Source organism: Mytilus galloprovincialis, chromosome 10 (genome assembly GCF_965363235.1).
Source record: "Mytilus galloprovincialis chromosome 10, xbMytGall1.hap1.1, whole genome shotgun sequence".
Classification (NCBI taxonomy): domain Eukaryota; kingdom Metazoa; phylum Mollusca; class Bivalvia; order Mytilida; family Mytilidae; genus Mytilus; species Mytilus galloprovincialis.
The window spans coordinates 27,082,182-27,100,480 of record NC_134847.1 but is presented as its reverse complement, the minus strand read 5'-3'; the positions used below and the strand labels follow the sequence as shown (position 1 = coordinate 27,100,480).

The following is an 18,299-nucleotide window of genomic DNA, read 5'->3' as shown; positions in this document are numbered from 1 at the left end:
ACCAAATCAGTTCCGGTGAAGTTTGAATTTTAAAAACCAAAAGAGAAAAAAACATTAGGTCTATATCAATTTACCAATTTATGGTAATATCATTTGAAACATCTTAAGGCAGTAATGAGTGCCTCAAATGGTCTATTTGCATAATAAATCTCTGAACGTGAGCAGGCGTCCTTTAAAAGAAAGAAAAATAGGATAAAAATTGTAGAGAAACAAGTGCCTGTGGAATGTGTCAAAGAGACAACAACCCGACCATAGAAAAGACAACAGCAGAAGGTGGCAAACAAGTCTTCAATACACCTTATCCCTAGTAGCCTCCTCAGCCGGCCGACCTGGCCGCTTGACCTTTTGACGCATACAACAATCACTTTTCCATTGTGGCGTCAGATGTTTTGTTTTATGACGTCAAAATTTTTCGGGAACCTGTGTGATATCCAGTAATGGCAGACAAATAGCGATAAGGTGTATCAGCGAGAAATTCCCACACACGTAGGCGTCCTTCAGCTGAGCTGGCCCCTTAACAAATATATATTATATATTCTAGTTCACTGATAATGTACGCAATACTTAACTCCAAATTGTACACGAGAAACTAAAATTTAAAAATAATACAAGAGTTAGACTAACAAATCTTCAATCTTTGTCGTGATGACAAAGTAATTTCTCTTGTAAATTATCCTCTAGTCTTGTAAAATTATTATGCACACTAATGTGGTTTCTCCTGTGTTCTTAGATGTTGTAGGTGGCGCTTTAAAAAGGAAGCCCAAAAATTGGCAAGAAAAGAGAAAAGAGAAAGAAGCAAGCAGAAATGAATATCACGTTAATTACAAACAGATTTAAATGAATAAAAAAACAATTAACGCGTGAATTTGACTACTAGATACCTTTTGGTTCAAAATGTTGATTAATAGAACTGACATGTGTACAAAAAAGCAATAATATATTTATAATATACAAACTGTTAAATATAACTGATTACATTATATTAAATGTGTATTAAAGTGCAATCTGAATTGCAACCATATAAAACATATATTATGAACATTGTTATTTTCAGCCAACCTTATATTATATTAAGTAAAGTTAGAGGTGTTTGCTGTTTCCCAAAGTAATTCCAATAAGCAATAGGGTTGTACACACTATGTATGAAGTCCTGTCTCCTAACACATTCAATCTACATACCTGATCATGATAATGATAGCAAAATATATGCAATCAGAAGTGGATTTAGTATTCCCCCCCCCCCCCCCTGATGGAGCTTTTAGCATATATTATTGCAATGCAAAGACTTTTACAGACCTATTTCTATTAAACGTTGTATTAATACCCACGCCCCACTGCAAAAACGAAGAGTAGCTTTATCTAAAGATATGCTACAACTTTCAGTTCAAAGAAATGGCAAGTAAAGATAAATCAGCGACGACAGGTAAAATTACAAACTATTATATACGGTGTAGTCCGGTGTATCCGCGCACCTAAGACTTATGACTTCACTTCATTCAAGTGATAAGACCAAAAATTGGATAATTTTGTGTGAACACATTCATAACATACTTTTATTTCATAAAATCTTCTGTTTGTATGGTTACATCCTTTAGATTTTGTGTAATGTGTGTCCAAAATTAGGAAAACCCCTGTTCTGAGAGTTCCTCCAATGTCCGGTGATTTCGCGCATGCCTTCCAAAAATAGCTTATTTGAAATAAAGGAAAGATTTTATACTACGAAATATAGCTGAGTTTGTACCAAACACACTTCCAAGGATGCAGAGCAAAAAATATTTCAATCTGATATTAATTTGACTGAAATAAAACAAAAATAATCTGATGATGTAATTTTTTTAATGGAAATTGGCCAAATATGGTAAATCACGGGATTGCAGTTATTAATTAATTCTTGAACTTTTATTCTTTTTTATCCCTTCGGAAGGCTAAAACAATAACAAGAACGATTTTGTATGTTACTGTGTTGACATAACGAAATCAGCTAATGCGCGATGTCACGGGCCGCGCCGACACCGGGGACTCCACTAATTTTAAAATTTAATGGAGTCTAGATGAAGGGGTAGTCTGTGTAGGGTACGGGATCATTGAGGTGAAATTGCGGTAATCAGGAGTCAGGAGTTTTGAAATACGGAGTATTGAGAGTAAATACTAAGAAAAACATACATGATAGACTTGTATTTAACATATTATTATGCAAGTGTCCGAACCATAGTTTAGGATAGTTTTCGGTGTCCGAACCTTAGTTGTAGTTGTCCGAACGACGGTTGATCTACAATATCTACTTTATACTGGTTTCATGTGTCGAATATCGAAAGCTACAGGAAAATGTATTAGATTCTTAGAGGGAACCAGTTGAAAACATTCAACCAACGGTATAGCCAAAGAGATCCACATGCAAGTTTAACGGCAAGGCCGTTATGAAAAGTGATACTGTCCGAACCTTGGTTAGCTTGCCCTAAAGAATTAATGTATGAAGTTGATGTGCTGATTTATTATAAATTGGTATGCATTTTTAAAATATAGAATAACCTGTTTGTTTATTAAACTGTTGATTATGTTGTACATTTTTTTTTTACAGGAAGTCTTTTTTACTTAATTTTTAAATTCAGGATGAAATCTGAAATAATGATGTCCAGCATTACCTGATTATCTGTTTTCCCATCTGCCTTGCCATTTTTTTGTAACTGAATTTCTGGCTGTTTTTTTTACATCTTGTTTTGTTTATTAATACTATGTCATCAACTGCTAGTGTTTCTGCTTCTTTAGTAGCTTCTTTTGCCAGGGAGTCTGCCTCATCATTCCCTTTTATGTTGGCAAGGCCTGGTGTCCAGTTTAAGTTGATTAAAATTTCATGTTCGTTTAATTTTTTTTATTTTCCCTTTGATTTCTTTAATTATGTTGTTAATGGTTGGATAATAACTGTCACTTTTCCAATTAAGAGTTAAGATACCTTATGCGGTTTGACTGTCCTTAAATAAAGTTAATGTATGAATTTGCGCTTTTGAAAAAGATTTTATGTAATCCAGTACAATTTTTATTGCTATAAGTTCAGCTAGCAAGATTGATCCTTTGTAAGAGACAGGTCTTTTAAATTTTTCTTCTTGATAATTAATGTAAATTATAGCTCCTGCACCACCTGAGTGAGGGCCTGGATTTCCCAAACATGACCCATCTGTAAAAGGGAATGTATGGTGTTTGGGATTTCAGTTGTTCAGAGATAATTTGTTTCCCTTTCTCTATTTTATCTGTTGTTCTGGATTTTGAGCTGCCTATGTTACGCCAATAGTCAGGGGCTCTAATGACTGATACTAGACCCTGGTATTCATACTGTGGTTCTATCTTGTTTATATCAACCAATTCTGTATCTCTCATGTCTTCTGTTTGTTGATACATTTTTCCTAATGATGATATAAATTTTTCTGAATTTGCCTTCCTATTTTTATTGGGACATTATTACTGTATGAATTAATTTTTCCTAACAAAGGCCATACCAGAGGCTCCTAACTTGGAAGAGGCGCAAAAATATGGGGCGGTAATTAAATATGCTTATGAGATCTCAAACCTCCCCTATAGCTCTAGCCAATTTAGAAAAGTAAACACATTAGGACAGAGTAAAATATGTACTAGGCCAAATAATTATGACGTCTTGAAAGGCTATTATAATTTTTTTCTTTGACACTTTTACATGTATTATTTGAGGGACAGTTCCCCTTTTACAGGATATAGAATGGGTGGTAGGTGTTGTTACAGTTCCCGAATATTATCATGTCTGTTGATCCTGATTCAGGTCCATGTACTTGAAATAATTATACATGTAGTAGTCATAAACTTCTGAATTTTCTCAATCATGCTACATGAATGTCTACTGTAAACAAAAATGTAGCATGATTGATAAAATTGAGAAATTTATGATAGCTAGTACATGTACATGTAGTCCAAATGATTATGACATTTGTTCTACCAGAATGAGATTGTCTTTTAACATGTTTAAAGATGACAAAATCTACAGAAGTATGACTATTATTGCGTACTTAATGTACTTTTGAAGAAAAAAATCCCTAATTAATGATATCATTTCTTATTCAAGCCTTTATATTCTTTCAGGTTCAATTTTCCATTTATCTAACAAGTTACACAGATGACTGGATGGCTACAGACAGGGAAACACTGGTAAAAGATTACATGTCAAAGTTTCTGAAGAAGCATGACTTACATGATAGTATTGAGTAAGTATGGATATTTAGCATATATTTCTTATATAAAAACAAGAAGATGTGGTATGATTTCCAAGGAGGCAACTCTCCACAAGAGACCAAATGACATAGAAGTTAAAAACTATAGCTCACTGCACGGCCTTCAACATATGAATTTTCATATAAATTGCTGTTACAAATTCACACTAAAGGATGGATTTGTTGAACCTACTAATTACGTAATTAAGTATCAATGCTATTCTCCAATTAAATCAATACCATATGTGTTATTTGGGCTTTTAGTTAAAAATTATGAAATCTATTATTTTTTCTAAAGTATTAGATTTAATATTTTTATTAAAAAAATATATTTAAAGTCTTAATTTTGCAAAATACACCCTATTTTCCAAACCAATAAAATATAGTAGGCATTTATTTGATTCTTTACTTCATTAAATGGTTGTTTTTTTTACATTTAGAGCTGTAGATGAGATAGTGTTGAGTTATGTTGTCAGTATCTTGGAGGATTTAGGAGATGACCAGAATGCTGAGGAGAATATTGATGTGGACCAGTTTACTGAGATGATAGATGCATACATTCCTGGATTCTGTAATATTGACAGGTATTAATCAGGGGAGATAATAAATAGCACATTATAAGGTAAAAAACATAATTAGTCAACCCACTGTCAATGACACTCTGCTCAACTCTTTAAAAAAATGCATATAATGACTTTTTGAGGTCAACTCCATTGACCCTGCCTTAATAGCTATGCCCTGACAACATAATGTATGACCAGATGTTCATAAGTTTAACCTGAGAATATGATAATATCACTTCATATTACAGTGGTTTGCTGGTGAAAGGTGAAACAAACAAAACACTTGATTCTATCATACAATATACACAAATACAACACAATAAAAGAATTGTCTGGATGTCTGCATATTTATGTTATTAAGGGCATACGATACAGTTTTGATCCTGTATTTACAAGTTCATGAAAATTTGCATATAGGCTTTTTTCTACCTGATTTAATGAAATATGTAATAAAAAATATACCTTCATGTGCTACTTTTTGAGTAAAATGAGGTCGAAATTTTATATATTTGCTCAAAATTCAGATTTGTGGCCGTAATTTCGTTTTCGAAAGAAAGACATAACTTTTTTGTTATAAGAGATAAAAACAAATTGTTTTTTGTTAAATAATCGGTAATTTCTGTATTTTATAAATATCATAAAAAGTATGCAATTTTTTATTCAGAAATAACTAATATTTATCAAATGTTCATGAATTGAGGAAAAAACGTAATTTTTTACTGCATGTTTATCAAAATTAAAAAAAACCCTCTATTTACAGTTTTATAAAATTTGGGTCACATAATCTCCCTGCAAAATGAAACAAAATGCCGTTTTGAAAAATAGGGGTCCATGAACTCGTTTTCAAATTAAATCAGTTTGAATGATAAAAATCAGTCGAAAAATGCATCTTTTCCCGATATGTCACAGTTTGACGTCGCGAAAATAACAAATTACGTTAGCAACGTCACTACCTTCCCTGTAACTGTATCGTATGCCCTTAAGTATCAGCTGATCAACACAATAAGAAGCATTTTTGATCTCATTCGCATCCCAATAAACAAAAAGCTTCATATTGTGACTCTCAGCTGATAGTTTACGATATTATTGAGCAGACAACTTGATAATTGATGCATATATATACAAATTCAAAAATAAGTTTATAAAAACTGACAATTCAAAATGCATTCGATCAAAGGAACTAGTGAAAAAAAATGCCTGACATGATACTAGCATTTTCCGTAGAAAAGGGAGATAATAATAAGCACATAATGAGGTGGTGTTAATCTGAAAATTTATCATCTTTAATGTGTGATACATTTTCACAAACAAAGCGTATAAAATTCCTATGCACCTAACACTATATCATGGTTATTAAACAAGAGCAGTACTCCACAGTCAGCTTTTTTTCTTGCCTTATAAATGCTTCAAATAATTGCCATGGGTCATGAAGCAAACTAAAATCAATCAATCATGGACTGCCTATAGGAAAAGTAAAGAGATTTTAAGTAAAAATTTGCTCTTTGGATGCATCTTTTTGGTGTTACAGTTCTAGAATGTGAAACATAAAATTTCCTTTAGGTGACCTAGAGTTGCATACCAGTACTTCCTCGTTTTTATGTCTCTGCTGATGGGTAGTAGTCTCACTGGCAGTCTTAGCACATATCAAAATTTTTAAAAAAATAATATTTTAATGAAATTAGAACTGTTTCTGTTGGAATTTTAAATTTTGATTACTGGTACTTTATATTACAGTGTAGAAGTTTGTGAGTGGATGTTTTCCTTGTCTACAGAACTAGTAAAGGAAAATGGAGGTAATCTTCATATAATATAATAAATCTCATTTACAAAAGTTTCATGAATTTTACCAAGTTATATTGAAAAAGAAAAACTTTTCCCATGAGGGACCTCAGTGGCCTTAGTAAGTACTACTGTAATCCCTAGCAAGTCAATACTGAGATTGTGAGTTTATAATCCTGCCGGTGCTTTCGACTTCAAATCTAATAAAGTTAATTGACTTGTTTGTCAGTTTTCCTATCTTAAGTCGGTGGTTTTCTCCAGGGCACTCCAGCTTCCTCCACCAATAAAACTGGCCGCCATGAAAAGAGCCCAAAAGCAGTGCTTAAAAGTGGCGTTTAGACAACAACAAAAAAAAACACAATCTTTTTTCATGACAATAAATGAAGTAAAAGGAAATGTTTTTTTGGTCTTTTGATATCTTATTATATGATGAATTAGCAAAATAATAGAAATGCCATGAAGTGGAGTCCACTGTGGTTAGCTTTAACTCATTTTATTGTTCAAAAAGGACAAACATAGAAGTTGTAAAGGTTTCAACTTAGTAATGTTCTCCAGCTGTTGAATAAAAGAGTCCACTATGGTATAAAATAGAGTTTTGTTTTATCCTTTTTGTATATGCTACTTAAGACAAATTGTATTGCATTTGATATTTACAAAAGTCCTAAAAGAAAGAATACTGGTAAGGCATGAACATTTTTGTTTTTACCAATTTTATTAATAATTTTTTTTGTAAAAAGAGCCTCTGAACTTTGGTAAAAATCACACTATATTCAACCTATAATGATCTTTTGTCTTGCAGATAGTCCTAACATTCCAAAAGACAACACATCAGAACCAAGTGATCCTGTAATTCATATTATAGGAGCCACAGCATTACCTCAGATAGATAGTACAGAAATCAATGGCAATGTGGTAAAAAATAGAAAAATTATACAACTTTTCAGTACTTATAATAATTTCACAAAGTTAGTCTGTGGTTTTAGTAATTAAACTGAGAATGTTTCTATAATATGAATGTGAATACTGAAGAATTACTGATCTTGAGAATTTCTGATATTTATTTTGGCAAGTATTGAAAGCTTTTAATCATTTCCATGGAAGAGGTCAACATACACAAATTCTTTCACAAACCAAAGTTCTATGTGTCTAAATGACCTCTAGACTTTCAAAAAGATATATAAATCAATACTATGTTTCAAAACATTTTTTAGTTTGGTAAGTTAAATAAGAAAAACAACCATTTCACCCCTCTATATTAATGAAATTATGGCTGATGAAAATAATTACAACTTGATTTATGTTGTACCAAAATCTATTGAAAGACGAGAGTGGTCTACATTTATTTCTACAAATCTTATAGTTTAGGTTCATCTTTCTGATTTTAAATGTCTAAAAGTATATCAAGGTACAGATATAAATTTTTACCAAAATACAAATTGAAAGTACTTGCATCAAAAAAGTTTTAAAAATTTGATAAAGTTCTGGACACTTTCAGAATTAGCATTGACCCAAAATTCTTTTAGCCAAAATTTAGAATGACAAAAACAACAGATATATATATATCATATAAACCAAACCTTAAGATTTTAAGTAAATTGAATAAGACACACAAAAACAATGAATCACTGCATTAATACATGTTGTGAACTCCATATTAATGCTGTATTTGAATAACTATTTGTGATTTTTTTTTCATGAGAGCAAAAAAAGTTTGATAAGATATTAATTGAATTTGAGATTGATCACATATTATCAGATTATTTTTCAAACGAGATTGTTTATATAGATAAACAATTATTTTTTTATCTGTAGGAATCAATTCCAGGAGACACAGAAGATGATCCAGAGCTAGTCACTATGTTGTTGAAAATGTTCCCCACAGCCTGTTCTTTAGAAATCTCCCATTGTCTGGCACTTAGTAATGGTGACCCTGACAGTGCAGCACAATTAATGATACACAGACAGGAGATTGGAGATACTATAGTATCATCTGTAAGTCATGTGACATGATGTTTGGAGGGAATTATGGGAAGGGTTGGGCAGAATTCAAATAATTCAGTGATGACAATGCACTATGATTGATTATAGGGTAGACATTTGGGGACCTATGATAGTATATTGTGTAAATTATGTACTGTGAATTTTTTGGAATGGTTGCTAAAAATATCAATATGTTGTGATGTCCTGGGTTGGGAGAGGATTAGCGCTCAATAACAAGTCTAACCACACCATATATCCTTTATATGTCTGTCCCAAATCAGGAGACAAGTATACTATTGTTGTCCTTGGTTCATGTCTGTCATATTTTTTTAGTAAATTGAATTGTTATAAATTACATGCCATTAGTCTAGTTTGAATTATTTCACGTTTCTTATCATGCCTTTTTATAGCTGACTCTATGGTATGGATTTTGTGTAAAGATCAAAACCATATGGAACTAACTTGATTAATAATTCTTCCAAGGTTTATCACGCCTGTTGAGATACACAAAATATAGTGCATTGATCATATTATTTTAAACATCCTTATCCATACACATTTCTAGAATTTTATCAATTAAATATATGCTAGGATATTCAAGTTACAAAATGATGTTATACATGACAAGAAAATAACATAACTTGTGCAAGGTGCAGAGATACAATTCTTGTTCTAAAAAATCAATGTTGTCATTGTTAAAGTAATCTGTAAAATTGGAGTTGTCTTCCTTTGTATATTCATTTGTATATCAACTGCAACAAATGTTTTTACAATGCTACTTTTAATTTTACTTCCCACTGCAAAATGACAGCAATCTTTACTCTTAATGCTTACTAGCATATTTATTCTTCATTTTTGACAAGCGTACAGTTACCTATAGTTGCTTACTTATACATCAATTAGATAACTTTCTTCTTGACAATCATACAACATCTCCTTAAGGTAGCACAATACAAAGATTTTTCATCCCCAATCAGACAACTTTAAACTGATGTAATTCCACTCATCTTTCTTTAAATTTTATAAATGAGGTACCAAAAGAAAGAAGAAGGATTAATCATTCAATTTGTGATAATTTCATTATGACATAATTATTACACCATAATTTTAAAATTGTTATGTAATTAGTTGCTATATTGTGATGTCCATACTTGAATGAATTTAGCTTCTTTTTTATTCATAGCATCCCAAAATATTTTATAGATTCTCGCACAACACAGTTTGACCTCCAAAACTGTGTCTCAGATTTTTCCTATTGTATTTCATTCTCTCGTAAATCTTCAATGAAGTTTGCAACATCAATTCATAAGAGATCACTAAATTCAATTGGGTATAAAATTTATTCTATTGATGTTTTTGGAAATCTGAGACACAGTTTTGGAGGTCAAGCTGTGTTGTACAAGAATCTATAAAATATTTTGAGATGCTATGAAGAACAAAGACGCTAAATTCATTCAAGTGTGGACATCACAATATTGCTACTAATTACATAACAATTGATTATGTAATAATTATGTCATAATGAAATTATCACAATTTGAATGATTAATCTTTCTTCTTTCTTTTGGTACCTCATTTATAAAATATAAAGAATGATGAAACGAATTACATCAGTTTAAAGTTGTCTGATTGGGAGTGAAAAAATCTTTGTATTGTGCTACCTTAATTCTATATTGGTAATAATGATGACCTTTTATTTATAGAATAATGGTAAGAAAAAGAAAGACATGGTGCTTGATGACAACAAAGTCAAGAGTCATATCATCAACAGGTAATTTGCATATGAAATAAAATTACAGCTTGTTTATTATTAATGTCATCTGATGGTTTCACAAGTTTAAAAGTATGATTGGAATTTGGGAGATACATTTTGTACTCAAATCTAATGCTCATGTCATTTGGATATCTTGAGTTTGTTTTTTTTTCTTTCCTAGAAGTTGTTGAATTCAAATCACTCATACACTATCAATTTTTGGACTGTTTTAATAAGGGCAACCAAAGGGATAAAGAACAGTAATCTGTTTATTTCAACAATTTAATTATTTTGGCTGCTTGGTAATTAGAAAAATAAGCAAATATGTCAAACTGGGATCTTGTTTTTATGTAAATCAGGCCCTCTGATTAAATAAGTTGTTCTACAGAACCTTTAACAAGACAATGTTTCTGAATTTTTCGATGACAAAATGCAGAAAATAGATTTAAAATTTATTTCCTACAAATAAGCAAACAATAGATTAAAAAATGTATACCATTAATAAATTCAACTATAGATATGTATGTATTTACATACGTACAGTTTTGTGTGAATCTCTTTTTTTATATTGATACACACACAATTTTAGCTGCAGTATCAACAAAATGTCAAAAATATTGGAAAATATATGCCGTTACTAACTCAACAATACCCCTGATAATAATAAGCCTGAACAGTTTCGGTCCTGTAAAGGATCTTCTTCAGAGATACCAAAAATATGACAACAATTCCACTAGTGTTGATCTATACAAAAGCCAGTCCAAATCTAAGACAGATTATTAACACTACTTGGCCGCTGTTGCAGATAATAGAGACAACCAAACAGATTTTCAGTTAACAACCTCTCTTTGCCTACAAAAGAAATAAAAACCTCAAAGATATTTTAGTTAGAGCGTCATTCCAATATCCGCCCATCACACCAGGGACATCAGGTATAAGTACATTAAACAAGCTGACCAAATGCAGCAACGAAGAATGTAGCTATTGTCCTTGGATTAATTTCCGAAGGTCTTTCACCAGTACATTCACAGAATGCAAATATAGAAAAAACTTTATTGGGAACTGCAAAACACCACATGTCATTTACATGATTACATGCAAGTCTTGTAAACAACAATATGTTGGTAAAAGCAAACTTCCTTTTAAAGCTTGACTCAGCAAACATCTTCGATATGTCAAAAATAAGTCATCTGAACCCACTGGTAAACATTTCAACCAGACAGGGCACAACATTCACCATATGTCTTTCGAAATCATCAAAGTCCACTGGAAAGATCCTAATGACCCAACGTCAGACCTATAGGAGTAAAAGAGAGGATTATTGGATCATCCAACTCAGAGCGCTAAAACCAATTGGAATCAACAGTTTGGAGACTTCCAAATTTCATTACACTACTAACTCTATTCTCTATCAACAGAATGTCAGTTGTACAGGACCAATTAGAATCTTGAGCCTTGAATGTAAGAACAAACACATAATTATTTTTTTTTCATTTACTTATAATATAATTCACAAAATCTTGGAATCCATTGTTCTATGCTGTATTTGCAGGTTTTCATATGTTGACACAGATGCTGACAAGAAAACACATACTCCAACTTTTCAAAAACAGGTGAAATTATTTATAAGTTAATTTTTAAGCTTATCTTGTTTATTTGTCATTGTGACAGGAATTCATGAAACATAAATGGAAAACAAAATGAGTAATAATCCAATATGACAGCAAACAAACAACACACAAATAAATACAAGATGTGTAGATAAATACTAAGAAAAAGATATGATTTATTTGGAGATGTTCAATCCATGTAACTGTGAACAGATATATTTACAATATTACTGTATACAAAAGTTATGGAATAAGCATTGTCATCTGCAATTTATGTCTTGTCTGCACCAGAGTCTTGGAAAGATTTTATGTTTGGTCTATAACTTTCATTACATGTTACTCAGTTTCTGTAGTAATGAAAGATTCTATATTTGGTTTTGAATTGCTTCTCAGATCCTTTGGATAGTAAATTCTGGTTTGAAAATACTTAATTTTTTTTATATTAATATATAGATATAAGAAGATGTGGTATCAGTGCCAATGAGACAACTCTCCATCCAAGTCACAATTTATAAAAGTAAAGCATTATAGGTCAAATTAAGGTCTTAAAAACTGAATCTTTGCTCACACTGCACAGCAAGCTATAAAGTGACCCAAAAAATAACTACTGTATTGTAAAACCATTCATATGGGAAAACCAACGGTCTAATCTACATTAAAAACAAGAAACACTTATGAACCACATCAACAAACAACAACCACTGAACATCAGATTCCTAAATTTAGGGCAGGTGCAAACAACGTTCCCACTGAGCATGCATCTTGTTTTCCAAATGGAATAATTCATATTCTGCATTTAAATTGGTTGAATATCTAATTTGAAACTTAGTAATGTTAAGTTGTACAATTAAGGAGGCTCGAGGGTATAAAAATTTCAGAAAAAAATCAAACATTTGTTTTTCATTACAAAATTTATTTTTTTTCCTTTTGTAGTTGTTACTTTATCATAAGGTACAAAAATCATTCAAAACAATCAATTCGTGTTGGCCCAGATGACTTTCAAAATGTATACATCATTGAAAATGTTCCAAATTATCTCCCTTTGGTGGAAAAATGCCATTTTTTGGCTCTAAAATTGAAATATCTTTTTCAACTCATCGGTGACCTATCTTTTTTAATATAATTTCCATATCAGCTGTACTTAAACTAAATTATTGTAAAATTTTAGCGATTTCTGTAATAAATTTCTTTTTTTTATTTCGATGTTACCTTTATTTCTCCTATTACTTCAACAGAAAAAAAACGCCTTTACAAAAATGTATGCTTCTTTCGAAGGCAGATTGTGAGCGCAAATGAACGGTGACCCCGCTTTTTTATTTTATTTTTCTATTAACTATAAGATAAAGTTCATTTATAGAAAAATATAGAGAAATCCTATATAAATGATTTAGACCCGCGAACCTCCTTAAGTGATTTACAAAGCTGTCGATCAGCCACTTCTGGTTTGAAATTACTAAGTGCTTTGGATTTTTGTTGTTCTTGGTCATCATGGAAATGTTTGTTAAAATGAGGGTTAACATATTATGCATGATGTTTTTAATTGTGGTGCAATTTATTTCATATAGTACTAAGAGCTGAGCTCTCTTAATACCAGTTATCTTATACCAATAAACTATTTTCCTATATTTTTTTATTTTTTTTATTTACAGGAATCGAAAAAACTTGTACGATATTTGGACAATAAAGTTGTCAGCACAAAAGGGGAAAAGTTTACAGAGATTAAGAAGGAGAATTCAGAAGAAATGAAGAAAACTTATATCAACCTCAAACCTGCCAGAAAATACAGATTTCATTAAAAAGAAAACTAGTTGGAATACATTAATATGTAATTCAAATTCACTGCCAGGCTTACTTGCAAGTTTTGAACAAAAGTAACATATTAATAATTTTTGTCTATGTCAGAAACATTTTTCACTATTTTATATTCTTATTCTAAGTGCCAACTTCAGTGAGGTATAGACAATCTAGTAACTGTCAATAAATTTCAAAAATGTTTGTTGGTTTTGAATGTAAGATGTCTTTTTAATTTATAAATTTTATAACTATTCAGATTTTCTTTTCAAACTTGCATTATCATTATAATAGAAAATTGATAAAAAGACTAAACTGCTTCTGTGCATTTGACAGGCCATAAGCCTTGGAAAATTGGAAAAATGTCTTGATTATCTCCCTTATAACAAAATTTTTTAAAAACTGTTGACATCTGAAATCTTACAATATTCAAAATGTTTGCCACACAGACAAATTTTAAATCAAACATGTCAAATGAATCTCAGGATTATATATTTAAGAGAGTTTGAATTGCTGCTTTTGGCATTTCGTGCTAAGAACAATTATTATTGATGGAAATTATCAATATTTTAATATGTTTGCCTCATTGTAAACTATTTTTAAAGCATTTAGTTATTTACGTTCCATCCAGAAGTTGTCATGATGGTTGATTTGTTTTTGATTTATTTTTTAGCTCACCTGGCCCACAGGGCCAAGTGAGCTTTTCTCATCACTTTGCGTCCATCGTCGTCCGGCATCCGGCATCCGTCGTCCGTAAACTTTTACAAAAATCTTCTCCTCTGAAACTACTGGGCCAAATTTAACCGAACTTGGCCAAAATCATCATTGGGGTATCTAGTTTAAAAATTGTGTGCGGTGACCCGCCAAAATAATCAAGATGGCCGCCATGGCTAAAAATAGAACATAGGGGTAAAATGTATATTTTGGCTTATAACTCTGAAACCAAAGCATTTAGAGCAAATCTGATATTGGGTAAAATTGTTTATTAGGTCCAGATCTATCTGCTCTGAAATTTTCAGATGAATCAGACAATGGGTTGTTGGGTTGCTGCCCCTGAATTGGTAATTTTAAGGAAATTTTGTCTGTTTTCGGTTATTATCTTGAAAATTATTATAGATAGAGATAAACTTTAAACAGCAATTATGTTCAGCAAAGTAAGATCTACAAATAAGTCAACATGATCAAAATGATCAGTTGACCCCTTAAGGAGTTATTGCCCATTATAGTAATTTTTTAACATTTTTCATTAATTTGGTAAATTTTGGTACGTTTTTACAAAGTTTTTTCCTCTGTAACTAAAGGGCCAAGTTCATTACAGATAAAGAAAATTGTAAATAACAAAAATGATCAGTAAAGTATGATCTACAAACACATCACCATCACCAAAACACAATTTTGTGATGAATCCATCTGTTTCCTTTGTTTAATATGCACATAAACCAAGGTGAGCGACACAGGCTCTTAAGAGCCTCTAGTTTATTTTTGTTTACGCATGTGCAGTAAGTATGTAAGGGAGTAACATATTTTCCTTCTAATTTTTTTTGTAAATGAAAGTCATAGTGTATGTTGTTTTTATCTCTTTTCATGGTTACTAGAATAATTGAGGTCTTCCGCATATTTGAATTCATGCTTTTACAAATTGAGTAAACAAGTCTTTAGTGTTTAGAGGATATCTATTTTTTATCTAAATTCCATTTTGTTATTCACTTCCTTCCACTGAATCCACCTAAAAATATTATAAGTAGTTGGATGCAATTTCACATTTTAATATTTTATGTATAACATTTCATAAACATACTACCGTGCAATTTGTGTCTGAATTTCAATATTTTTTTAGTGGTGATAAATAATCAGGTAATTTTTTTGTTTATTAAAAAAATGTTCCAAGGCGTACCAAATCAATTATTTTTTATTCAAAACAAATTATTGATTGGGTAGGCCTTAAATTATTTCAATACATTTTTTAAACTGACAAAAACAAAATGAATAAGTTAAAACAAATAAATATGCCAAGACAACTTGTAAATATATTTCATCCATTGAAGTTCTATCAGACACTGTAAAAACAGAGTTATTTCCCATTTCTTAATCATCGAAAATTTACACAACTTTTTTACTGAAAAATTATCTTTCATGCTTTTATTCTTATTTTCATCAACTGCATATTTGATTTGATTAAAATCGAAAAAAGTCTACTGCTGAATAGAATATGGCAGCTTAAAACTTTGAAGAATAAACAAAATTGTTAAAAATGAATAAATGTCATTTTTCACTTGTTTGTAAAAGATACTATCTTTAGCTTGTAAAACATAATAATTACTATCTCTAATGGTATTTTATCAGATGTAAGGCCAGTGTGTGTTCCTTTTTTTGTTATTGTGTTATGATTATTCACTCATTCAGATACATGTACTTGCATATTCATTTTAAATAACTTAGCATGGAAAAAAAGTCAGATGTCATTTATAGTTTCATGTTACTATATATACTAGTAGTAAAATAGTGATGAAGATGTGTTCAATTTATAGTACTTGCAAAAATAGAGTGTTTGAATAATTAGCAATTTGTGAGTCACTGGTTATTGTTTGTCAGCATTAATTTACATTGTTTAATAAAATAGGTATGTTTGAAGTAAAAGTTTTCAGTTATAAAAACTTGCAGGAGCAGCTTACTTCAAGGGAAGAAGTTGTCCGATGATAAAAAACTACCGCCATGAAATTTTAAAATGTGGACATTAAAGTAATGTAAACAATATATTACTGTTATTGTTGAAAATTCTGCTTTGTTGGATAGTTAACTTTATTTTTCTTTAGTTTATTGTAAAATGAATAAATAGATACATGTAAATTTTTTTAAATCTCTTTTTTCTTTCTTTTTTTGTGCTTATGTTTGCATTTGTGTTTCACAGGATTATTTTAATTTCTCATACCACCTTCTAAGGCTAGGAGTTTAATGATCAAATTTAATGCCATTGAATCAATTTTTAGTTTTTTGCTACCTTTTTCAAATGTTGCGTAAAAGAAGCTACCTCAGACATTTTTATTTCATTTTATGTTCTAATTTTTATGAGAAAAGGAAAGAACCTTCGAATCAAACACTTACAATGAATTTCAAATATTATTTTGAGGAAATATTTTCAAGTGCTAAATTTTTAAATATTGTTGGTATCATTTATTCAGCAACAGAAAATATTTATCTTCTCAATTGAGACGTTTTTAGGGCAGTCCCATTTAAATGATTGAGGGTAGGTAGGAAGGGGCTTCCTTAATACCCTGATGACCAACATACTCATTTTCTATTTTAAAGAAATTTAAATACTTAAGTTTTCCCAAGTAGATTGTGATAATAATATGAATTTTTATACTTTATTTTGTCTGTTTATTTAAGACATTGTTTTTTAAATTTGTACATTACTTATGTTTTAAATAATTAAAGTAAAAACATACTAGAGACTTTTGTTTTAAATAAAATATTTGTAACAATTCTGATAAATACACACCAGTAAATCAACACCTTCTAACATTACCAGCTGGTAGAGTAATCAATGTTGATACTGAAGTATGCTGCAGTTGTTGTTAAACCTTTGAAAAATAAATCTCTAAAGACAACATCATAAAATTGAGAATGGAAAAAGGGAATGTGTCAAAGTGACAACATACTGACCATAGAACAGACAACAGCAGAAGGTCATAAACAGGTCTTCAATGCAACGAGAAATTCTTGCACCCGGAGGCGTCCTTCAGCTGGCACCTAAACAAATATATATACTAGTTCAGTGATAATGAACGCCATACTAAACTCCAAATTGTACACAAGAAACTAAAATTAAAAATAATACAAGACTAACAAAGGCCAGAGGCTCCTAACTTGGGACAGGCGCAAAAATGTGGCAGGGTTAAACATGTTTATGAGATCTCAACCTTCCCCCTATACCTCTAGGCAATGTAGAAAAGTAAATGAATGTGTTATATATATCATGTATTCCTGCAAGGACATGCTTTATTCTGGTCTACATGTTTTGCCACTTACAATAGCATCTTCAGGACAATGTAATGATAAGATGACATTATCATGAAAGTAAAAGTTAATAAAGAATTGTCATTCTCTTTTCCAAAATGGATTACATCTCATTACACATTCCTGAACATTTCAAGGTATTACTTCCAATTGAGTCAAGAAATGTGGAGTGTATGTTAGTTGTACATGTAGGGCATTGTAGAAATTGTGCCTATGCTGTTTAATTGCGGTTATTGTACACTATCCATGTTTGAAGAAGGATGCCATGCTATAAAAAAACTCTTTGAGAGATCCATACATGGCCTATTACAAAGCAACAAATGCATATTACTATAAAACCTAGTTTTTCACTTTGCAGAATCTAGTACCTATTGATTTATTGTTACATTACTTACATTGCACTCATCCTGACTATGCATGAAATATTTGGTAAGCATTAGTCAATCAAGTCATTAAGGTATAGAACCACTAATTCAGGCACGGTAGGAAAGAACATACAAGAAAGTAGTACATATTTTAAACAAAATAGTTCCTACGCATAGCTGGATCTTTGTCAATAGTGGATATATTTTGT

The 18,299-nt window shown here is 30.9% G+C and overlaps 1 protein-coding gene across 2 annotated transcripts; it reads left to right on the top strand.

Annotated features, from left to right (window-relative positions):
• Positions 1–31: 31 nt before the first annotated feature.
• LOC143047297 (CUE domain-containing protein 2-B-like) lies at positions 32–16,992 on the top strand. Of its 2 annotated transcripts, none has more exons than XM_076220334.1 (9): positions 32–83; positions 4,105–4,226; positions 4,673–4,816; positions 6,530–6,588; positions 7,374–7,486; positions 8,387–8,566; positions 10,258–10,325; positions 11,860–11,920; positions 13,567–16,992. In XM_076220334.1, the coding sequence occupies exons 1-9, from the start codon at positions 81–83 to the stop codon at positions 13,711–13,713; spliced, it is 897 nt and encodes a 298-aa protein (XP_076076449.1). In that variant the 5' UTR covers positions 32–80; the 3' UTR covers positions 13,714–16,992. The 2 variants fall into 2 exon arrangements, with proteins under 2 accessions (XP_076076449.1, XP_076076450.1); XM_076220335.1 differs by having other exon boundaries at positions 41–58.
• Positions 16,993–18,299: the final 1,307 nt, after the last annotated feature.

Excerpts from the sequence above, each read along its gene's own strand:
- LOC143047297 (XM_076220334.1), top strand. Across the intron at positions 10,326-11,859 it reads AAGAGTCATATCATCAACAG|GTTTTCATATGTTGACACAG; the intron begins GTAATTTGCATA and ends CTGTATTTGCAG. Across the intron at positions 11,921-13,566 it reads CTCCAACTTTTCAAAAACAG|GAATCGAAAAAACTTGTACG; the intron begins GTGAAATTATTT and ends TTTTATTTACAG.